Genomic DNA, 25,596 nt, shown 5'->3' on the forward strand with positions numbered 1-25,596 from the left:
GGAAAGAATGAAGAAGTGTAAAGTCACCCGTAGGCAGAAGGGAGAGGAAAGAATGAAGGAAAGAAAGACAGAAAAGGAAGGAAGGAAGAGAGGAAAGGGCAGACATTGAGGCACTTGGACATAATTCAAAATAAAACCATTTGATTAATCAATAATCCTGCCATAACGCAGGACCTTCCTCCATTATCAGTACGTAGAGATGTTGCTTGTTTAGCATTATTTTATTAATATTATTACCGTAAGTGCTCTGACGAACTGGCTTCAATTGTGCCTCCCCTTCACATTTTCTCCCGAAATACTCGGGCAGCTGGTAGCGCCCATGAACTCCCACTCTCTCCCCCACAATGCAGAACCTCTCCTCATCAAAATTCATTTATCCCCAGAACTACTACTCACTAGAATTCACTTCCTGGGAGTTGCTTCCCACATACATTTATCCTTTCGAATTTAAATCCAGTTGTTATAAGTATTTTATGAATGGAGGATGCCTTTAGGCACATGGACTTATTTTTTTTTCTTTGTTTTTCCTTCCTCTATTCATTATTAAAAAAAAAAAAACAAAAAACAAAAAAAAAACACCCAAAGCAGCACTATTTCAAGTAAGTGGATGGTGAGCTCCCCCACCTGCCATAAGGTATATATATATAGATAGATAGATAGATAGATATAGATATGTAGGGTAGATAGATAGATAGATGTACAGTATTATATATACTATATATATGTCATCATCGTCATCAGCCATTACAAGTCCACTGCCGAACAAAGGCCTCCCCCAACCTTCTTCACGAATTCCTTGACTGAGCCAATCTCTGCCGTGTTTTCCCTGCAAATTTCTCTATCTCATCTGTCCACCTTCTGTCTGACCTTTTTCTGCTATGCTTACTTGGTGTCCAGTCAGTCAGCCTCTTGCTCCATCAGTTATTGCTTATTCTTGCTATATGGCCTGCCCTCCTCCATTTCTGTTCATTTATAACTTCTATAACGTCTTTGACTTTAGTCTGCTCTTTCGCCCAGGTTGATCTTATCCTGTCACTTATGGATATTCCCAGCGTTTACCTTTCCATAGCTCTTTGAGAACAGATTAGCTTATTTTCCATCGATTTTGTTAGTTTCCAGGTCTCACGACCATACGTCATAGCTGGAATTATACATTTGTTACTGGGTATATACTTTTCATTTTCTACATATTGGCAAACTACTTTTCTTAACCCGTACCATCCCAGGCATTTTTGCAATTTCATATCCACCCAATCCCGGACCAAAAACAGAAAAAATTTTATTGCAAAAAACAATCCAAAAGGACACATAAATGAAGGAAAAGCAAAAAAAAGTACTCCTTATAGGAAAAGTAAGAGCAGGATGGCCATCCGTTGTGTTTTTAGCCCAGTTTCCCAAGCCATGAGTGCCGTTTTCCCGCCCACCTGGGAGGGATGAGAGAGAACAAGCGAGGAGAATGGGGGATTCTCCATTCTCAATATCCTCTTCCACTGGCTCATATTCCTCCCCAGAAGAGTCATCTAGGTCTTCCTCTTCTGAAGAATCACTAAATGAAGGGACAGAAAGGTCCATATGATGATTTCAACAGCCTCCTGTAGCCCAGTGAGGTGGAAAAGTGGTGTGATTTTTGCAGCATTCTGACTCTATGACGGACAGTGGTACATTGATGTTACTCACTCATGCAGAACCAAACTCATTGCTACAAATGCTGGGGCACAGTGTTGCCAATACGTTAAGCTACTCGTTAGCAAAAAATTAGCTAGATTGAAGCAGTTTGAGACACACTACAGTGCTGGAATTTAGCTGTTGGCACCATCACGTCGCTGGGATTAAGTGAGATGTTTTGTACTGTTGGCACCATGCCGATGGCAGGATGGTACAGGTTAATATACATATACAGTAATCCCTCCAATATCCGACGTAATAGAGCCAAAAGCATGTCCGGATAGTGATCCTGTCCGCATATTGGGCCCTAGCCTCCTGGACTTGTACTTATGGACCGTAACTCAGAAAAACACCTATACAACTCCCTCTGGACATGCATTGCGCCTATTTAAGACCCAAATCACACCAATAAGGGACATAAAAGACTGAAATAAATGCAAAAGAACCATAAAATGAGGTTTTAGAGGTGAGTTTATACAATATTAAACATTCTGGGTACTTACAAGTCCCTGGCTCCTGGACTGGTTTGAACTGCCAGGTTGCAGTCCACAGTTAATCCTCTGCACTTTAAATTCTAATTTCTTTTTACTGCACAACACTGTAAATTCCCGTGTGTTCTAGTGGCGAGGTATTGCAGTTTATTCACTGTTTATTCACAAAAAACAAGCACCTGTGGCTTGCACTGCTATAAGCATCTGCTCTTGATTGGAGTTTGGCTGTGGCTGCTGATGGCGGGGTAACAGAGTTGCCAGATCGCAACGGCCACATTACCAATCTCCTCAACTTTCATTACCAAATTTAACTTTTCATTACCAAATTCGTAAAGCTAGCATTTATTCTTCACTAATTATATATACAAGTGGAAATACATGTAATCACACTCCTTATAATTAACACCATGTTGATTATTTTCACGCTGTGTAGGGTAGCAGATTAATCAGAGAGAGCAAACAATCCACCATGTCCATCCTGTGTATCCTCATACATGTGAAAAATCCATTTGGTAATGCATTATTCTGATTCATTACCAAACGAATTTTTCATTACCAAATTGGCCCACACTTGGTAATGAAAAATACCAAATGGCAACCCTGACAGGGGAGGGGGAGGAAGGAAGGGGTGAAGGGACCATGGTGTAACAGCTGTTCGGTGCCACGCGGCAATTTCAAATTACGGGAGGGAAAAAAGTCAGATTTTTTTCGAATTTTTTGCGGTTTTTGGCCCATTTTGGGAATACCGGATCCCGGGATGATTATGTCCGGTTAGTGGGGATGTTCGGATATTGGACGTTCGGATATTAGAGGGATTACTTATATATATATATATATATATATATATATATATATATATATATGTGTGGTAGGTGGAGGCACTCACTATCCACTCACTGAATGCAGTGCTGCTCTTGGGTGTCTGCCCTGTCCTCTCCTCCATCCATCTTTCCTTCCATCTTCTGTCTTTCCTTCATTCTTTCCTCGTCTTTCTGCCTATGGGTGACTTTGCACTCCCTCTTCTGTCTTTCATTCCTTCATTCTTTCCTCTTCCTTCTGCCTGTGGGTGACTCTACACTGAGTGACAAGCCAAATGGTTTCCTGTATACCAGGAAACCATTTACTGTGCTGGGTGGTAACCATATAACCAAATTTTGGCACCTGGTGGTTTAGTGGGTAATTATTGTGCTCCAGTCGGATTGAGCCGGTGAAGGTTTATGTCCAAGGGTTGGTTGGGGTTTACTGCTCACGTAATGCCACTCAGGGATGAGGGAGGCTGGTCACTGTCATCTTAAATGTCAGGACCAACTGCCTAGCCCCAGGCTCCTACTCTCCTCATGGGGTAACACAGGATTGGATGATGGATGGATGGATATACTGTATATATATATATATATATATATATATATATATACAGTAATCCTTCCAGTATCCAATGTAACAGAGCCATATGCAGGTCCGGATAGTGGTCCTGTCCGGATATTGGGCCCCAGCTTATGGTCTTATACTCATGGACCCTAACTCAGAGAAGCACCTATACAACTGCCTCTGGACATGCATAGCACCTATTTAAGACCCAATTCACACCAATAAGGCACATAAAAGACTGAAATAAATGCAAAAGAAGTATAAAATGAGGTTTTTGAGGTAGGTTCATACAATATTCAACATTCTGGGTACTTACAAGTCCCTGGCTCCTGGACTTGTACTTATGAACCCTAACCTAGCCTAACTCAGAGAAACACCTTCTTACTTCACATGCATAGCTCCTAACACCCTATTCACACCAATAAAGGATATTAAAGAGTGAAATGAGGTGTTTGAGGTAAGTATAGTATGGAAAAAAGTACAGTATGAAACATTCTGCCTACTTACATATAGTCCATGGCCATCTCGATGAATAACCGCCTCCTCTCAGACTCTGACAGTAAGAAGGATTTCCTGAAGCACTTGCAGTACACTGTTCATGAAGTCTTGCACTGAACTTAGTCAATCGCACTCAGAAGTCTGTTCTCTTCACAGTTCGTACTCTTGTCTAACTTATTCTCCATTGTAACTTACTAAATGTTGCACTGTGCATTTTAACTTTTCCCACTCTTCTAACCATTTTCTAAAGCAAAAACAAACAAGTCTATTTACGTTAAATTTAGTTCAAAAATTGTCTTTTCATTCACAACTGTAAATCCTTAACACAACGCACTGTTTTTTTCACTGCACAACACTGTAAATTCCCGTGTGGTCTAGTGGAGAAGTTCTTGCTGTTTAATCACTGTCAGAGTCCGAGAGTATCACTGGCAGGTGACCTAGGGGTGCGTCGCTGGGTCGTGGTGATGGCGTACCCACCGCAGACGACTCAGAAGATAGACGAAAACTCACGTCTAGCGGTGACTCCACCGTGGCCGATGTGCTGGGCTGTGGCTCAGAGCATGAGGGCCTGTCTTGGGGAGGCAACGAAGTGGAGCCAGGACTGGGCACAGCGGGGGTCACGGGCCTGAAAACGTGTCAATCGTTGGTTGACGCAAGGACTGACGATTCTGACGATTGATGATGCGCTGCCTGAAAGCACGCACTTCCTCCACAAGTCCCAAGGGCCCCATCTCCCTGTCGCAGTCCGGGTGTTCCAGGTAGTTGAGAACGAACTCTAGGTGTTCCTGGAGTGCACTCAGCTTGGGGATGGCTGGAGTAGCGTCATGCTGAGAGGAGTCCGCATCATCGTCGCCGTCCTCGTCAGAATCTTCAAGCTACAACTGAAGATGCGATCTCGATATCAGACAATGTCTGATACCCAGGATCGCCCTCGTCATCATCCAACCACTCACGCACATCATCCACATTAACATCGTCGCCATGCGTACGTAGACGTGCATGGAAGTCATCCACGTCAAAACCTAGGAAATCGTACTTCACATCCGTTCCGAGAAGTAGACGAGACCAACTATTTTCTAGAGTCTTGACAGGGACTTCCTTCCATGCAGTGGCCCAGTTGTAGATTGCAGACTTGATGTTGTAGCGGCGAAGGTTTTACAAAGTCCGCTGGCCTTGCGTGTCCCGTCCCTCCCTGTGCTCATCCTCGTCCTCGAGAACAACCATCACCTCGTCCAGGAACTTCCTTCGGTATAGGCGCTTTGTTGCCACGATCACTCCTTGGTCCATTGGTTGGATGAGAGCAGTCGTATTAGGTGGCAGAAACATGCACCTAATCCGGCCATTCTCAGCCACCAAGTCCTTGTCGCACGGGTGGGCAGGTGCATTGTCGAGGAGAAGGAGGTCCTTTACCTGGTCGCATGGGATTCCCAGTGTCTCTGTCTGGTAATGTATGACCTCCTTGACGAAGTGGCGGTGGAACCAGTCTTTGAAGATCACGGCTGTAAACGATGCCTTCAAAGAATGGTACCTGATGACAGGAAGGACATCCATCACCCCACGAAGACACCGAGGCTGCTTTGTGTGGCCAACAACAACGGGCTTAAGCCGGTGCATGCCGTTAGCATTGGCACAACACAAAGCAGATATCTATTGCTTGGAGAGCTTGCGGTCAGGTACACGCTTCTCCGTCTCCTCGGCTAGAGTGTTCGTTGGCAAAGAGCGATAGAATAAACCAGTTTCGTCAGCATTGTAGACTTGACCGAGAGTGAGGCCCTCCCTGTCGATCAAGCCCTTCACCTTGTGCCGAAACTCGTCAACTCCATCCTCGTTAGCGTCCAAAGCTTCGCCATGAGCTTTACGGTTGGTAAGGCCATGCCGTAACTTGAACGCGAAGAGCCAACCCTCGGATGCCTTGAAGTCTAGGGCGTCGTGAAGCCTGGCGAACTTCTCAGCAGCAGCCTTCAGCTCCGTACCACGTACCATCACACCAGCAGCACGTTGCTGTCGATACCAAATCAACGTGGAGCGGTTGACTTCAGCATACTTGGGAGTAAACATCACCTTCCTCTCCACGTTGCGTTTGCTTCTCGACGAGAAGTCAGCCGTGTACTGCATGAGTTTGTCTCGGGATCTCTTGATATCTAACAAAGTAGATCGGGCCAGGTTGAACTCGCGGAGGATGAGGGAAGAAAACCACCCCGCATCTACTTTCTCCAATATCTCCTGTTTCTTCTCCAGAGTCAACACCACTCTCTTCCTCTTCTCAGGCGGTGGGGCCATCATCACACACACTAATAAGAGGCCCGAGAGCAGCAGGAGTGCCTGCATCAGGTTAAGGCACCACCACAAAAGTGAGCATGTGGGCAGCCATGACGACGAACGTGCACTCACGACGATAGACAGGCGGAAAGTGGGGAGGATGCAGGGGCACTCTATCGGACGTCGGAGGAATGAAGCACCACAACAAAGCTGTCCTGTGCCCCACGCGCCAAGTTCAAATTACGGGCGGGAAAAATTCGTTTTTGTTTTGTTTTTTAATTTTTTGCGGTTTTTGGACCATTTTGGGATTATTGGATCCCGGGACGATTATGTCCGGTTAGTGGGGATGTTTGGATATTGGGCGTTCAGATATTAGAGGGATTACTTATATAAAACGATTGTACAGTTTAATATATATATATATATATATATATATACAGGTTATCCCTTAATTCACGCGAACTTTTTTCACGCGATTTCGGTTATCCACGAATTTTTCGTACACTAATTAAAACAAAATTATAGGATTCAAATAAGTAATTTCAGTATACAAGAGAAATAAATAAAATATAAGAAATGCCTACCTGCTGCCCGTGTGCACACATATATGTATGTGTGTGTGTGTGTGGGAGCCTGGGAGATCGGTCTACCACGCACCACACAGTCAGTTTGAATCCGACGGTCGAATCATGCATGACTTGCAAATCGTTATTTGTGGCTTATTTTTCTGCCTTCCAGTAATTGCTTGCCTTGTCTGTCAACATGGGGCATAAGCGTAGTGCTAGTGATGCATGTGGTAACACACCAAAACTGACTTGTAAAGTGATGTTGCTGACAGAGAAAGTTAAAGTGTTGGACAAACTTCAGGGAGGAATGTCGGTGACAATTCTCCGTCAGGACGATTCCCCGTCATTTATTTACATACCAGTTTATTTAGCAAGTACAGTACACTAGTTTTTTACTTATATGAGTTATGAAATCCCCCTGAAAATTAGTTATTAAAGTATTAATTAATCAATAATAAGTATATTAATAGAATGACGGGGAAGTGTCCATGTTTTGACGGTGAATTGACTTGATGGTGAATTGTCTCAGAACCGTATGTTTGGGGTGAGTCAACTGTTCATACAATAAAGAAGGAGAACGTAGCATACGGAAGACAGTGAGTGCTAGTGCACCATACTGCTAAAGTGTCTCCACCTACGCCTGTGAATTGTCTTGTAACCGCATGTTTGGGGTGAATGAGTCAACTGTTCATACAATAAAGAAGGCAGAATGTAGCATACAGGAGGCAGTGAGGGCTAGTGCACCAGACTGCTGAAGTGTCTCCACCTACGCCTGTGCTTGTCAGGTTTCAGTTTTAAATTTGTTACATTTCTGTTGTTTTTAATACTTAATGCTAGTTTATAAGGTGTATGTAGTGCATAAACAGTATTATTCAGATGTAATATATGTATAGACATGCGTAATTTTGTGCACAGAAGGGCAGAACATATACGTGAATTTACCACATACGCGAAGGGTCTGGGAACCTAACCCTCGCGTGAATTAAGGGCTTACCTGTATATATATATATATATGAAGTTTCTGTGGTACTGTGGTAAAGTGTGCATTTTCGTACACTGAAGAATGAGGGTTCGTGCCCTGCCAGGGTATTAAACTTTGGGAGCGTTCTTCAGGCCATGTACTGCATTGGCAGACACAAGGGGAGCTGTGGTTGAACCAGTGTCGCATACTATAAAGTATGCTTGCACCCAGTCGGCTTGCGCGGGCCAATTACACTTGGTTCACAGACTACACAGACATCCAACGCCACTCCAACACTACAGTTACACTTACAAGCACTTGTCATCCTACATACAATCTTTACTAGACAGCCTAAGCCACTTGGTAGAGAAACATTGGCTGTATTGTCCCCACTTCGGTTGGGATAGGCCGGTCCTGCAGTGGACACACAAACGGCTGATGAGATGAGATGAGAGAGAGAGAGAGAGACACACACACACACACACATACACACACGCACACAGCCCTAGTTTTTCGACCAATCATTATTCGACAATTTGTTGTTTTGACATTCATAAATTTATACCCTTTTTTATTGTTTGACGTAGTTATCTCCCCATTTCGATAATTCGTACCGTGCGTTGTGAGACAGACTGGCTGAGCTGCCTCAGTTTCCTCTGCTCAGCCCTGCTGATCAGTTGTTTCTTCATCCATCTACACATCTGTTTGACCATGTGGAATACTACAGCACCACCATGACTCCATCCAAGCCCCCTACCTTTATCCCTGTCAAGTGCAGTCATGTGCTCAGCAACCTGAGTGAGTGTTTCACCATCGCATGGTCAGGTGATGATTGCGCCAGTGATTAACGAATACAGTCATCCCTTAACATCCACATTTTTAACATACAGTAGGATCTCACCAATAATGATCTCACCAATAACGTTTTTGGCAGTAACGGTGAGTTAAAATAAATACCCAGTTTCTGTAATAACATTTGGATTCACTTGAATAATGGTTATTTCGCAAATGCCAAGTTGTTATACTGCAAATATGTCCATAACAAGATGAGGAATGAAACAGACAAACAAGAAGAGATAAAGGAAATCGCCGAAAATGTGAGCAGTAGAGGAGAAGATGGAGGATCCTCCTCTCGCCACCTCCCCTGACTCACTCGCCAATCCCCTCCACCTCCACTACCCCACCTGACCCACAATCTGTCTCCCCCTCCACCTCCACAGCCCCACATGACACCTGCTCCACCTGGCATACCTACAACCCCCAACATAGTGACTGTTGCTGCATTTTGGAAGAAATATAACATTCAGCAGGCCGTAAATTTCTTCATCAATGCCTGGAATATTACAACACTGGCAACCATTACACATGCATGGTTGGCACTTCAGCCACAACTCAAGTCTGCTGAGACAGAGAGAGAGTGGCCATCAGAGTTACTGACTAATTATTGGACTTGTAAGTCAGATTTCAAGAAATACTAGAAACAGTATCACAATCGAGTGAATGCCCACAATCAATCACTCATCACTCACTCTCTTTCACAAAGCTAGCCAGCCAAGGAAGAACAACAGAGAAGGGTTGAGTACATGATGACATTGATGGCACTGGGGACTTTTCTGAAGATTTTGACTTTATGGGGTTTGATGAAGTGTTGATGGAAGTGGGTGACCCTGGCGTGAGAGGCAGGAGTGGGGATGAGGCCAGCAAGGGGTCAGAGGGGACGCTGCGGTAGCGTCCATGCGCAAGCCTCAAAACAATCATCATACCAAAAACCTCATAACTCCTTTAAGGTGAGTTTGATATTACTCATGATGATTTAATAACTAATCTTATTATTTCAGCTAAAAAAAAGTAGTGATAGAAGGGCTCCAGGTGGGTAAAGTGGATAAAAGTCTTGGAGTGGCAGCACCAATAAACCCTTTATACATGTATTTTAATGTCACGCAAATAATGTTTCGCTAATAACGGTGTTTTTCTGGCACCAATTAGACGTTATTGGGAAGATCCTATTGTACACGGTTTTAAATATCCGCAGGTGGATATAACATAAATGGTTTTAAATATCGATAGGTGGATACAGTACAGTTGACCCTAGAATCAACGGACTAATAAGGGAGGACAAGTGTCCGTTGCTTGAAAAAGTCCGCTACTTGAAAATGAAGGGAAAAATAGCCTAAAACTCGAAAAATAGCAAACGAAATACGATGGTATCAAAGATGAGGTGCAGCAAAGCTATCGCGGACTAGTTTACCTCACAGTACCCCATTTTGTAAGGACCCATTATACACTATTACGACTTGCTTCATGGTGTACAGTAGAGTCTTCATACAACACGAGATAGGTTATGCAGAACCTCGTTCAAATGAATTTTGCTTGAAAATATGACGTATTTACATGTAAAATAAGGGGTTAGGTTCCAGGAGCCCCATTTTTTTTTGTTGAAAATATATTTAAAGATACATTATTACAAATGTCTGCTGTAAGACATCCAAGACGTGTTTTTTAAATTTTTATTTATTTTTTTTACCGAACAGAGGAAGGAAAAACGAATGGAAAAAAAAAATCCATACACCAGATTACTGGTGTCCTCTGTTCATAAAATATCTGTAACAGTTAGACTTGAACAGCTGTAGGTTGAAGTTTGGAGGGAAACAACTCTGGGGAAGTGAGTTCCAGTGAGATACAGTTTGGGGAATGAAAGAATTTTGATAGGCAGAAATTCTGCAGTATGGCTGAGTGACATTCCAGTCATGAGCTCTGCCAGATGCCCTTGTAGCACGATGGAAGGCATGGAGAGGAGGCACAATGGACGCAACTTTGTCTGAACATTTGCTGTAAAAATGTCTGTAAAATACTGCAAGGGAGGCAACATTCCTTCTTACCTGTACAGGAGGTAGTTTATTAGTAATAGCAGGGTTATTAATAATTCTAACAGCTTTGTTCTGAATTTTGTCTAGTTGTTTTAATGCAACCTCTCCACATCCATTCCACAAGGGTGAGCAGTATTCAAGCTGAGAGCGCACATGACTCTTATAAATTATAGCTATCTGTTTATCAGTGAAGAAGTTATGGACTCTGTACAAAATCCAAGTTTCTTTGAGGCAGTTTAGCAAGTGATCTGACATGAGAGGTCCAGCTGAGGGCATTGTTAAGTGAGATGCCGAGAATTTCAGTACTTTTGGAAATGGGAATATTTGTAGCATTGAAGGTAATATATGATTCTGGCAATATCTGTCTATTAGTAAATTGTATATATTTTGTTTTACTAGCATTAAATGAGACAAGGTTATTTTGACCCCATTCACTGATCGTGGATAAGTCTTGATTTAAAGAGATGGCTGTACTGAGTTGAGAGTTTGAGATATCAGACTTTGTAAATGGATGTCTGAGTGTGAATGAACTATGATGTGTTGAGTCATCTGCATATGAATGGATGGGATCGTGGGTGACAGATAAGAGATCATTAATATGAACAAGGAACAGAGTTGGTTCCAGAACTGATCCCTGGGGCACGCCGGCGTTAATTGAGTGGAAATTGGAATATACATCATCAGCTTTTACTCTTATTTTTCTGTTGCTGAGATATGAGGAAATCAAAGGAACAAAAGAGTTTAGTCCATAGCAAGGGAGTTTGGACAACAGGGAACGGTACCACACTCTGTCGAAAGCTTTAGAAATATTCAGGGCTACTGCATAAGTTTCTCCATGTAGGTCAGCTGATTGATGGATGATATGGGTCAGGAGATTGAGTACGTCAATGGTGGATCTTTCTTGGTGAAAACCATATTGTCTATCACTAATTAAGTTGTTGGATTCAAGATGTTTAACCATGTGCTTATTAATTAGTTTTAAACACCTTACCAAGAGAAGATGTGACAGCTATTGGTCTGTAATCAGAGGGGTCAGAGGAGCTTCCTTTCTTTGGAATTGGGTGGATATTGGCTTCTTTCCATGAATTAGGGAACAAAAAGAATGTATGCACTGTCTGAATAATTTAGCAAGAACAGAGGCAAGTTCTGGGGAACACTTTTTCAAAACAATTGGCGGAATTCCATCTGGGCCTGGAGCTTTGTTGGTAGGTAAACTGTCTAGGATGGATTTCACGTACCTTGTCTGTATTTAAAGCGGAACAATTTCAGGATAGTCAAGTTCTAGTGCTGGGACGTTCTGGCTGCCTCTAAGGTAGACTTTCTTGCAAATGTACTGGCAAAGATATCTGCTTTCCCACGTGGGTCATGTGTAATGTTGTCATGTGGATATTTTAGTGGGGGAATGGATGATGACTTGTTAAAGTTATTGTTGAAAGAATTGAGAGTTGACCAGAATATTCTATTGTCATTAGAGTTGTTAAGTAGTTTTGATGCTTGGTTTTGAAGAAAGTGATTTAGCAAGATTTATTACAGCTTTTTCATGGTTTCTAGCAATTTTAAATTGAGAGAGTGATTCAGATGTTTTTGGTTTTAAGTAAGAGTTATATGCTAATGACTTTTGGGCTGTTGCTCTGGCACAGTTGCTATGAAACCATTTTGGAGAGTTCGATCTTTTAGTGAACTGTTGACTTGGTATGAATAATTCCATACCAGCTAGTATTAAGTTGCAAATGTGGGACTGGGTAGAATTGACATAAGTGCATTCAAACCTAGCCTAACTGAATAGTTTTGCCCCCTAATACTCCCCATAAAAATTTTAACTTCCAAGGATTGCCATGAAGCCTCTTGAAAGTCGTCATTACCATTTAAGCAAAAACTTCAGACCTAATCAACATGTGAATAATGGCCGCACAGAGTCATGTATATTTTGCCAAGAATCACTTCCGGCACACTCATTTAAAAAAGAAAAAGAAAGTGTGAAACTATTTTTGAGTCATTGGTCATGAACAATCAAGGAAAAGAAAACTATATTGAAGTTGTCAGCATGGAGTGATTGCATACTTCTCACTTCTCAGATACACACAAATGCTGTACTCGTAAATAAAAAACAAGTCAGCCAAGCAGTATAATTTGTATGACAGTACAGTATACAGTAATTCACCAGAACTGAACTCACATAATGATATTACCTATTTACGTCAACATGTAATGTCATCATATACCGTAAGAGTTGAATTTTCTCTACCAAAGACTGTCAGTTCGTAGCAAAGGTAGGGCATAAAGCTTTTTTTTTTTTTTTTTTTTTTTTTTTTTCCAAAGCGAAAACATGAATTTTACTGCTCTTTCATCATTTTTTTTTTTTTTCCAACTGATGTGGTGTGTGGGAGGAAGAGAAGACGGAGGGGGGTGTAAGGAAAAGCATGGTGGACTGAAGAGGTGAGACAGGCTGTGGCACAAAAGAAGAAAGCATACAATGAATGGATGAGAAATAGGGGCGTGGAAGAAGTAAAGAGGCGGAAGAGAGAGTTATATGTAGAAAGAAAGAGAGAGGTGAAAAGATTAGTAAGAGAGAGTAAGAAGAGAGTGGATGAGGAATTTGGAAGGAATTTGAGTGTAAAGTGGAGGGACTGTAAGAAATGTTCTGGAAAAAGGTGAAGAGAGTAAGACAGGGTGGAAGTGAGGTTAGCAGGGGAGTGAAAGATAAAAATGGTAGATTACTAATGGAGAAGGGAGAAAAAGTGAGCAGATGGAGAGAACACTTTAAGGAATTGTTGAACATAGAGGATGGAAGTAATGTGAGTATAAGTGGCTGGGGAATGGCTGGGAGAAGGAGGGAGGTGAGAAGACAGGAAGAAATCAGTAGGATAGAAGTTGTGGAAGCAATGAAGAAAGTTAAATTGGGGAAAGCCCCAGGAATTGATGGAGTGTGTGGTGAAATGCTGAAGCATGGGGGAGAGATAGTAGTAGAATGGATGTGGAAGATATGCAGATTGGCCTGGGAGGAAGGTAGAGTCCTGGAGGAAGTCAGGTATAATTATTCCCATGTACAAAGGAAAAGGGGAAAAAGAAGTGTGTGGTAATCATAGGGGCACTTGTCTTCTTAATATAATAGGAAAAGTGTATGGTAGGATACTTATTGACAGAGTTAGAGAAAGAACAGAGGAATTAGTTGGAGAAGAACAGGGAGGCTTTAGGAAGGGATGAGTTTGTGTAGATCAGGTATTCATTCTTAGATATTTAGTGGAAAAATTTCTAGAGAAAGGAAAGAAGTTGTATGCAGCTTTCATGGATTTGGAGAGAGCATATGACAGGGTGTATAGAAAAGGATTGTGGAAAGTATTAGGAATATATGGAGTAGATGGGACGTTGTTGAATGCTGTGAAGAGTATGTATGATGGTGCTAAGGCTGCAGTGCATGTGGATGGTGAACTAAGTGAATTTTTCTCTTTGAAGGTTGGGTTGAAACAGGGATGTGTCATGTCTCCATGGTTGTTCAACCTGTAGATGGATGGGGTAATAAAAGAGGTACAAGGTAGGGTAGTGGATATTGGAGTGGCCCTGGTGAGAGTACTGTTGTTTGCAGATGATACTGTGTTGTTGAGTGAAGACGAAGGGGAGCTGCAAGGCTTGGTGGATGAGTTTGGGAGAGTGTGTAAGAAATGGAATCTAAAGGTGAATGTAGGGAAGAGTAAAGTGATGGTCTTTGAGAGAGGTGAAGAATGTACAGCAAGGTTGGATGGTGAGGAATTGGAAAATGTGAGTACGTTTAAGTACATGGGTAGCGTGATGAGTAAGGATGGAGGTTTGGAGGGTGAAGTGCTTGAAAGGGTACAGCAGGGAAGAAAGGTTGCTGGTTCTTTGAAAGCAGTGATAAGAAACAGGGAAGTGAGCATGCAAGTGAAAAAGTTACTACATGACAGTATTGTGACACCTACTCTAACGTATGGAAGTGAAGCTTGAACGTTGTTGGAAGGACACAAATCAAGAGTGAGAGCAGTGGAAATGAGTTATTTAAGAGGGGCCTGTGGAGTCACATGGAGAGACAGGCTGACAAATGAGGATATAAAGGAGCGTTGTGGTGTGGATGTGGATGTGATAGGAAGAGTTATGAGGAACACACTGAGGTGGTTTGGCCATGTGGAGAGGATGGAGGGTGAGAGACTGACGAAGAGAGTGTATGTGAGTGAGGTGGAGGGGGGAAGAGGGAGGGGGAGGCCGAGGATGAGATGGAGGGTTGGGGTGGAGAGGTATATGAGAGAGGGGGGGGGTGAGTTGGGAGCAGGGCAGTGAAATGGCGGGGGACAGGGCGACGTGGAGGCGATTTGTTTGTGGCCACCCCAAACTGGATTGAGACGTCTGGCAGTAGATAGATAGATAGAAACTATCCACATCGTAAACACACCCGAGTCATTTCATGTCCATTCGTTTGCATATAAGCTCCCACACTACACACCATTTCATCCAACAGTATTACATTCTCCATTGAAATAAATGCTTTTCTAGTGTTCATAGCACTTTCAGGGTGCTTAGGCATAAATAAAGTTAGTTTGGAACCACGTGCTCAGAGTTCTGAGAGGAAATGAGGAGCAAGGAAATAAGCAAATAAACGCTTCTCATCACAGCGACGATACACACAAAACTGAGGCAGGCAGTGGCAGGTGTTATGGGACATGGGTCACGTGGATCAGGTTTGGTACTGTGTTACAGTAATTTTTATTTTCAACTACAGTATTATTTATTTTTGTACCTGTAAAGAGAAATACTGTATGTAGTTAGAAATGACAAACTTTCAAATAAGGGACAAATGATCGGTGTCTGGAGTGATTCTCTGCCAGCAGATACTGTCCGTTGCTTCCAAAATCCATTGATTCGGGGTCCGTAGAATCGAGGGTCGACTGTACCGGTGCCAGGTTCAATAAGGCAATTTACCTCATTGAACTCTGCTGACATTGTTCACTGCAAATGTAACATTATCCCAGGCACAGTTCATGGCTGTTTTATTGATGGCATTATCCAGTGAATCAAATATAAGATTCTTTATTTTGGCCATTTCATTTATTAATACCATTAATTGATCAAGGGAAAAGTTAAGATGGGCTGGGAAGAATTTCTTTTCTTCCATGTACCCTCGATGAGCTGGTCTAAACTGGTTTGCTGCCCCCCCCTCTGTCTCATAAATAATACGAAGCAATATGCACCCAAATTGCACTGAAATCATACGTGAGTGGCTGAAAGCGTTATTTCATATTATATTGTGAATTACTGTGATAAAATACAAGTGATTTAGTGATATTTTTGCGATAATCAGAGAAGTCATGATGCTAAGCAGCGGTTGCAAACTGTGCAGCAATGCTGTGAAATGACTCATGACATAATATCAATAAGCTTTATAAAAGTAAGTACAGTAGTAATAAAAGTCATTCATAAAGTTTCATAAAGTTTGTAATGATTTTCCTCACATCATTACCGTTTCGCTGAAGTCTAACGTAAATACTGGAATATCGTAACAAAATCATAGGAGACTGGCTAGAAGTGTTTTATTATTATTGCAATCACTGTGATGAGATAATGTGGCTGTAACCTTATTTTGTTTGGAAAAAATCTTGTGATTTGGTGGAAATTTCCACCTCCCTGGGTGGGCTTTTTCCTGCGTCAGACAGTCAAAACACACCTCGTATTCTCTCAAATCATTCTTCGTGCTTAGAGCGCCTATGGACATGCAGTTTGTTGCAAACGATAGTAGAAAGATTGATGTTTGTCAGACAAAAATTTTAGCTCAAGTTTAACGATAAGTGGGTTAAAACACGAGTTAAAAAGCAAATTTTTTGTCCTATTTCTCCGCAGTGAGCACAGTCAGTATGTTGTCATCACAGCTGTTGCAGCCAAAGAGATAAGGGGGGTCCGGGGGTGTTTTTAAGGGGGGCAGCAGATATCCGCGGATTTTTAACATACGCGGGGGTCTCTGTTACCTAAGCCCTGTGGATGTTAAGGGAGCACTGTACTTTTAATGCATGATACTGTTTCACCGCCAGTTTTATGTAATGCACATCTTAGTTTGCATGGGGGAGGTGGTGGCTCAGTCGGTAGAAAGGTGGCTTGCAGCCCTACCGGACCCAGGTTCAAATCCCCGCTGGGGCACAGAACAGTTTAAGGATTTCATTTTCATTACAGCAGACTTTACCAATCTACCAGAAGACCCGCCAACATGTCGTAAAAATACCCCCGCTAATACCAATACACCAGTCCTGTATGAGACAGCCATGGCATGTATTCAATATGGACGGTGGGTGTTAGTGCCAAAGTGGTGACATGTAGAGGTGTTTGATATGTAGGAGGACTACTGGCCCTTGGGAGCATGCTCAGAAGTCTATGCCCAGAGTCGGGGGGGGGGGGGAACTAGGTTAGGTAGGTTATAATCATTGGGGTGTCTTGGGGGTGAATCCCCCCAGTTAGGTTTCAGTGCTTCCACTTAGGCTTCCACTGCTATTTATGGTTTCAAATTGTATACATTTGAGTTTGTTATGGTGTGGTGACGTCATTTCCAGTCGGTGGGATCACCAGTAAACACGCTATTGGAGGCGTTTTTGCAGCTTCCTGTAGTATTGCCAAGTAGGTATACAAGGTGCAACCTAAAAGTTCCAGTAATTAGAACAGAGGGAGCCAACAGTTCACAGATTTGCCTTTTGTCGCTAGGAGGAGTCAGCAGCCATGTCTGCGAGCAGACATGTTGTTGAGCTACGCTTACTATTGTAATGTGGTGTGTAGGTGGCTTGGCAATTTTGCTATGGCAGACCAATGGCGCAGCAATGTCAGGTCGATATTGATCGTTTTCTTTGATATCCAAGGGATTATGCACAAGGAATTCGTCCCACCTGGTCAATCTGTCACCGGAAAGCTTTACTGTGAAGTTTTGCAGCGTCTGAGGGAGAACATCTGCTGCAAATGTCCAGAACAGTGGAAGAACAAGGACTGGGTCCTGGATCATGACAACGCCCCCACCCACACATCAATTGTTGTCCAGCAGTTCCTGGCTTCCACTAACATGGTAGTCTTTCTCCACCCACCCTGTTCGCCTGACCTTGCCACCTGCGACATTTTCCTGTTTTCCAAGCTGAAATTGCAACTGAAAGGGCGTCGATTTGACTTGATTGAGGAGATCCAGACAGAATTGCAGGAAGTACTCAAGACCATCACACCTGAAGCCTTCCAGGGATGCGTGGACTCGTGGAAAAAACACTGGGACCACTGTATACATGCCCAAGGAGACTACTTCAAAGGCAACAGTGAGAACTAGGAGGTAAGGTAACTTATTTTCCTGCAGTATTCAAATTACTGGAACTTCTGGGTACCACCTCGTATCTTATATTTTACAGAATACTGTATGATGTTATTTAATTTAATCATCATTTGTTTAGGTTGTCTGGTTTTACTTGATTATAATAAGTCTGTATGAATGTTCTAAAATTCTCACTGTCTGTTTCTGACAGTTGTGACCACTTTGAGTAACATTCATCTGTATTTTGTTGTTTTGTTTCTACTTCTAGAGGGTTATTTGTTAACTGATTTTGGTGGTCTGTATCTGCTTTTATTTCTACTTGTGTAGGGTTATTTGTTTCTTTGTGGTGGTTTACTGCTATTAATTTTGTTGGGCTATTAGATAATGCTAATGTGGGTTCTTTTGGCACCAAGCCCGGCAGCTTTTGAAACATGATATTACTCACCAGATCACGTTAGTTAATAATCATATTTTACAGTTTTCTTGAATGCTTACTAAATTAAAATGTTAATTTTAAAACAAGCACTATATATCAGTGTAAAGTGTGTATTGTCTTTCACTTTAGTTGTTATACATGAGTTCTATATGATAAGGAAATATAATTGAATGATATACATATAATTGTTAGTAAAATATGTTGATATTACTTTACTGTTGATAAATGAATTAATGTTAGTATATTATTTTATGAAAATACCTAACTTACATATATATATATATATATATATATATATATATATGTAAGTTGGGTATATTCATAAATGATGAAGTGCTAATAAAATAATGCAACCTTGAAAAGAATAAATATATAACTGTGATAGACAATATGGTAATTGTGGTAGGAATGCTTTAGTCGATGGTGGTACAGGTGGTGATGGTGATGGTAGTGGAGGTGGTGGTGGATCAGGGGATGTTATGATTTCATTAGCTGCTGGTGTTGCCACTGCATTCCTGCTGGGTCTGTAGTAGTTGTGGTAGATGTGATAGTAGTTGTTGTAGTAGAGGTGGTTGTTGAGTTGGAGTTAAGGTGATTTTGTGCTTACTTCAGCTGGTTGTGTCAAAACTCCATTCACTTGCAGGTCAACACAGCTCAGCTGTGCATATATTAATTCTGTACTTCTTACTTCTTTCATGCATCTTTCTTACTTCACTTCCATACTTCCTTTTTCTTCATGTGATTAACTTGTAGTGCTTGTTACTTGTAGAAGACTGCTGATAATTTGTTGTAGTTGATCATAGAGTTGCTTTGTAGATAGATGTTCTAATCTTCTTCTTTTTACTGCTGCCACCAGTGTCAATAAGTGGATCAGTAGGTAGGTAGGTGCCTATGTGGTAGAGTATTGTAGATTACTACTGATGCCAAATGTAGCTTAGGAGGTTGGGATTGTAGTTTTAGATTGGCAAGGCACCTGTGTCACCAGTGTAGATAAATGTGGGCTGTTACCATTGTAAAGAGTTGTGATGCATTGGATAGCGTGGCGATTGTGTATTTGTGGATTTTATCTCTCTGGTCTCGAGGTAGGTCTTTGTCTGTCTCACCCCCCCCCCCCTCATCTGTCTCGTATCGTAAGAGAAGGTGAGGTACAGATACCCTGGAGTTAAGGAGTTTTATTGTAATGCAGCTATATCGTTCATTGCCTGCCCCAACACTTGTGTGATGAACAGAGTTACGTGACCCAGTGATTGTCAGAGTGACAGCCAGTTGTGGGCAGGTTAATGAAAAACGTTACCCTCATTAACCATTATTCCATTAATGTGTCAAGTAGCTCCGTTAAAGTTAATCCACTCATTCCGCCGTAAAAGTAATGGAACTTAACCGTTAATCCATTAATCTGCTAGTTTTTTAAACGTCAACATGGTTAATTGCTAATTTGATAGTCTGCGAATCCGCTACTTGTTAATTTTTGTTTTTTACATATGAAACTTGGTTTTCCTTTATAAAAGACACTCTTAAAGCTAGAAAAGTTTTATTAATACCCCAAAGTATTTAAAAAACACAGTTAGAATTCAAAAGTAAGAGAAATGCAAATGACTTAGTCACTCACTTAGGTTATCACTACTCCTCCTGTGATTCTTCTTTGAGTCCTTCCTCACACGCAGACTCTTGCAATGTACTTGATAGACTCTTGATATGTACTTGCTTGAGATGCCATCACTATGAGTCTATGATCATTCCACAGTCCAAAGTTCTGTTGGCTTAAGAATCACTATGACTATCGATTTGATTGTTTAAATGACGATTTAAAACACTTCTGATCTAAAGTGACCTGTAAGAGAAAATAAATAATGGATTAATAGAAATCAATGGAAATTTTAACGGAAGTTAACAATTATCCATTAACTTAAAAAAAAATAATAATAATAATGTGTCAACAAAATAATGAGCTCGGTTATTAACGGATTAATGATTAATGCATTAATGCCCACCACTGGTGACAGCTAATCTCTTACTGGCTGCTAACCTCCTACTCTACTGCCTATGTCCTACTGTCCCTAGTCTCGTACTGACTCCTGCATCTGATTTCTGGGTATGCATTATTGCCTGGTGTCTGACTGGTTGACGAGTGTGTGTGTGTGTGTGTGTGTGTGTGTGTGTGTGTGTGTGTGTGTTTATAGTTTCTAGCACGCATCCGTCACGTGGCTAACTGGCTTCCCTGAGTTACATCATGTGTTTGACATTCTTGGTAGTCTGAGCCAGGGGATGTTTGTGTTTTACTTCCTGATGCGTCAGACATATCCACCTGCTTATTATCTATTGTGCTATGATTATATTAATGCCAATAATCTCAATCTATCTCTCCTCATCACAACACCAATACACTCCAGTCCCATCCTACCTCTCAACTCTTTGATTGTAAACCTAGCCTCCCCAGGCCTCACACGCATGGATGCTCTGCACATCCACCTAGTCATTGTCATTTCTGTATGTTTGGGACCGTGAGTATCCTCTTCCATTACTGCCCAGGTCTTAATACCAAACAGTATTACACTCCTAACACATGCCGCATGCAAAGATCCCTTAGCTTGGGGGGAAAGCCCTTTCAGTGTCAGGAGAGGCAACACCTCCCTGAACTTCTTCCACCGGTCTCATTCTAACCAGCCCCACCTCCAGCACATAACATGTCTCCCAAATAACAAAACTCTTCCACACACTCAAGGGTCTCACCAGCAAGATCAATCCTTTCACGCCTGATAATCTCTGCATTCTCTCCCCGACACACGGCACACATGTAATCAGCATTATATCGCAGTCTACCTCTAATATCACTACATCTCTTATGCACCCACTTATCACGAACACTGCACAAGGTGGAATTACTTCCCATGCCCTTGTGGCAAATGGCACATGGCCATTCTCCCTCTTCTTTGACAGTTCCGCCACCAGCTCTAGGTACTGTCACTTTTGTTTTATCTGCATTTACTCTTAAGCCCTTGTGCCTCATACCATTTCTTTGTTTCCTAAGTATTTCCTCTGCCTCCCATTCATTCACTGCAATCAACTCATCAGCATACAACATCTCCCCTTGGAGTCCGTTTCCGAAGCCAAGTGAAAGGGCATCAAGTACCATGATAAACAATAAGGGGCTCAAGACTGACCCCTCATGCACACCAGCATTCATGGAAAACTCATCACACAAGTCTCCATTCACCCATACCTGTGTGCAAACACCCACATACATAGCCATAACCACCCTAACCAGCCATTCCTCGAGTCCTAGCTTTCTCTTTGCCCATTGTACCACCTCTTTAAGGGCTTATGTTGAAGGCCTTCTCCAAAGTGACAGAAACATAGTACAGATCCATTTTCTCTCCTATATATTTTTCCTAAAGCTGTCGAACAAAGAGTACGGCATCAGTGGTCTCTGCCTGGCATAAACTCAAACTGCATCCCACCTAACCAGCCATTCCTCGATTCCTAACTTTCTCATTGCCCACTTCACCACCTTTCTAAGGACTCATGTCAAAGGCCCTCTCCAAATTGACCGAAACTTAGTACAGATCCATTTTCTCTCCTATATATTTTTCCTGAAGCTGTCAAACAGTGAATACGGCATCAGTGGTCTTTGCCTGGCATGAACCCAAACTGCATCTCATAAGTATTTACTCTTTCTCTAATCATACTTTCTAGACCTCCCTCCATTACCTTCCTTATCTGGTCCAAAAGCTTTATGCCTCTATAATTTCCTCTTCCTAGGGCATAACTTTCCCCTTGTACACATTTACAGTTACGCTCTTCAGCCAATCGTCTGGGACAACACACCCATATATTATTGTATTTATCACATTAGCAACTAACCCCACTCCTGTATCTCCTGAAGCTTTTAGCATTTCAGCAGTCAACCTAGACACACCTGCAGCCCTCCCCAGCTGCATCCTTCCTATTGCCCAGCTCACATTAGCAGCAATAATCAAAGGCCAAGGCCCAGACACTGGATTTACTGGCTCCAAACCTTCCTTGTCCCAGTCAGACTCCTCATTCAACAACCAATTTTAATGCTCTCTTCAGGCATCTTTAACATCTCTTCTGTTCACTAGTGCCTTTTGTTTATCATTCTTGACACACACTGCTCACCCATGGTGTCCCTATTCTCCTTCTTCATCTGAGTGCATTTCTCTAATGAGGGAAGGGACTGATTCAAATTGGGAATATTAGCTTATGGGCACTGCATTGTTAGGCCTTACATGTAGAACCATTATCCATTACATTCATCAGGGCACCAACTGGACACCTTCAAAAATAGTTGCTCGGCTGGGTGAAGAAATTGGGGACTCCTCCTGCATTGCCTACTGGGCAGCCAAGAACAAGATCCCTGTATTTAGTCCTGCATTGACTGATGGCAGTTTAGGGGACATGATGTACTTCCAGAGCATCAGATCTCCAGGTTTCAGAGTGGATATTAATGAAGGTGGGTAATGTGACCACAGTGCACTAGCTAAATATCTGACTGTTGCAGGGGAAAAAAAAAAAAAATTGTATCATACTGAAGGAGATAAAGGACACTAATGTTAAATCTTCTGTTACATGTACAAATAATATATAGAAACATGTCACTAAAAGACTAATGTGGCAGTTATAATATGGTACAGCATACAGTACATTCATGTGTGTAGTACCTGGTGGTGGGATGTGATACACAATCCAGAATGTGAGCCAGTAGTATATGGTGGGGGGATGTGATGCACATTCCAGAATGTGAGCTAAATTTTAATAGTTTTTTGGTGTTTTCAAGGTAACACACACCCAATTAGTCCCCCTCGCCCTCTCACTACTCACTCCCTATTTCCCCTTAACTAACCCTAACCCTTATCCTGCTCTTCACCTCTCCCTTCAACTGCTGATGTGGAGAGAGAGAGAGAGAGTTTGTGTTTGTGTTTGTGTTGTGTTGTGTTGTGTTGTGTTGTGTGTGTGTGTGTGTGTGTGTGTGTGTGTGTGTGTGTGTGTGTGTGTGTGTGTGTGTGTGTGTGTGTGTACCTGCAAGGAGGCAGGCAGATAAAGTAAATCCCATTGCATATATGTTACTCCCATTTACCCCTCACCCTCCTGCACTCACTCTGCGGTTCACTGAATGCCTGTTATCAGGTCAGTTATTTACAAGAGTAACTCTTCAATTTGCACGGCTAATATATACTGTAATTTAATTTTATCATGAATATCGGATCGCGCATGTGGTACAGTGGAAGCCCTCGTTATATGGCTAATTGGTATGATGAAATCCATAAAAAAATTTCCTATTTTGACCCTCCTGAAAATTTTTGACCTGCTGTGATCATTCCAGACATTGAAAATAGAGTATCAAGGAACATCTCTGAAGGAGGCAGGAAAACCCTTGGTGTCGGCCACATCTGCACCCCAGACATCACCACAAACTTGCACATGGCATTACTCCTTACAGGCACAGAACTTAGTGAACCAGCCCTTGCTTGCTGTTAGGTCTAGGCTGCAGCCACATCTGCACCCCAGACCTCACCACAAACCTGCACATGGCATAGCTCCTCTCAGGCACAGAAATTAGTGTACCAGCCTTTGTTTGCTGTGAAGGTTGGAGGATTCATCACTTTCGTTATTTGATCCACTTTTCTATAGATCTCATGAACCATTCCACTAATAGCATTACTGTCTACAGGCACATCAGGCTCACATTGGGTGCATATGTATTTGTTCACCACTTTTTTTTTATTTTCAGCAGCACTTGATTCCTCACATACAAATGCTTTCCAGCATCCTGGTCACCTGCTAGTTGCACAGCTCATTCCATTTTATCTTTGTTTTCCTGTATGGTGCAGACAGTAGACTCATTAATGTCATACTCTCTTAGCAGTGTCAGTCGTGTGCTGTTTGTCCTTGTTCCTGTTCAGCATCTCTTTTTTGTTCTAGTGACATGGGAACCTGTTGAGGCCTGTCTATATATCCATTGTTACCTGGTGTAGAAAGGGTGGAAGCCATTGTGTATAAGCAATATCAAGGTAACACAGGGTGAGGATAGCACGGGATATTTTTGAAACATGCCAGGGGTCAGGGCCTGGTTACAAACAGAGAGAGAGAGGGAAAGGGCAGGGGACACAGAATATGCATGCATGTCAGTTGTTTGGTGGTTGTGTTGACATACATCAGCATGCAGGACTTTCAACTGTCAGGGCTTGACAGCCCGTGTATTGGGGGCTGAATAGGAGTCTTGCAGCACATTCCTTTTTTTTTTTTTTTTTTTTTTTTTTTTTTTTTTTAGGGGGCGGGGGGTATGTATGTCAGCTCAAATGATGTGTAGCACATAAGTAACCTGGACACATGGTAAGGTTACTGTGTACTGTATATACCAGATATTTGTTACAGAGAGAGTGAGAGAGATAAAATATATATATATATATATATATATATACAGTATATATATATATATAGTAGATTCTCAGATTTAGACACCACTTGGTACTGTAAAAGCCTTGTGAAATTGAAAGACGTCCAAATTTAAATGAACTTCGTTTGGAGAAGAATAGTTTGTGTTAAGGACGATAGGTGACAACACAAGTAAAATATTGGCTTTTCTCTGTTAAGTGTCTCTTCTTACTCCTTCCATTGAACCTAAAAACAGTCCAAATAAATTTATAGCATATAATTTCCTCTACCTCCCTTTCAGTATAGTAGTATTACCAAACAAATAATTACTTGCCATTGGATTCTTAATAACAACTTCATTAAGAAGTCATGTTGTGGGAATGTTAAAAAATATAGAATAATAAGGCTGAATTGAGCCCATCATCTGGAGCATAGAGGCACCTCCCAGCTTCTGCTTCCGTCAGTGTCTGATCACCAGTTCATGTGGTCATATTTTTGCCTCCTGTAATTTTTAGTTGTCATGCATATCTCCTTTTATTTTGGCTCTTGAGACCAAGCATAGTTAATATCAGTGAAACATGGAGTAGGTAATGCAATTTTTATTTTATTCATATCCTCTTGAAAGCAGTCATTATCCACTAGATTAGGATCATTTGTCCTAGCTCGTGTCCAGTGACACATAAATAAATTGTGCCTTTAACCCCTTACCTGCGGGGATGGCTGGACCGCGCCATGCCCCTCTAGCAGGGATAGCAGGAAATCTAGACAATACACGATAAATTAGCAACTTCCAGGTCAATGGAAGTACCACTTAGC

The 25,596-nt window shown here is 41.9% G+C and overlaps 1 protein-coding gene across 4 annotated transcripts in view; it reads left to right on the forward strand.

Annotated features, from left to right (window-relative positions):
• Nucleotides 1-25,596, forward strand: part of Dhps (Deoxyhypusine synthase) — a 257,857-nt gene that overhangs the window by 150,152 nt on the left and 82,109 nt on the right. For all 4 annotated transcript variants that reach the window (XM_080275735.1, XM_080275737.1, XM_080275738.1 and 1 more), the window contains one exon: nt 22,666-22,858. In XM_080275735.1, coding sequence (XP_080131861.1) covers nt 22,666-22,858 — 193 coding nt within the window. The remainder of the gene's footprint in view (nt 1-22,665; nt 22,859-25,596) is intronic.

Source organism: Coenobita brevimanus, chromosome 62 (assembly GCF_032717465.1).
Source record: "Coenobita brevimanus isolate Jiangsu-jjx chromosome 62, ASM3271746v2, whole genome shotgun sequence".
Taxonomy (NCBI): domain Eukaryota; kingdom Metazoa; phylum Arthropoda; class Malacostraca; order Decapoda; family Coenobitidae; genus Coenobita; species Coenobita brevimanus.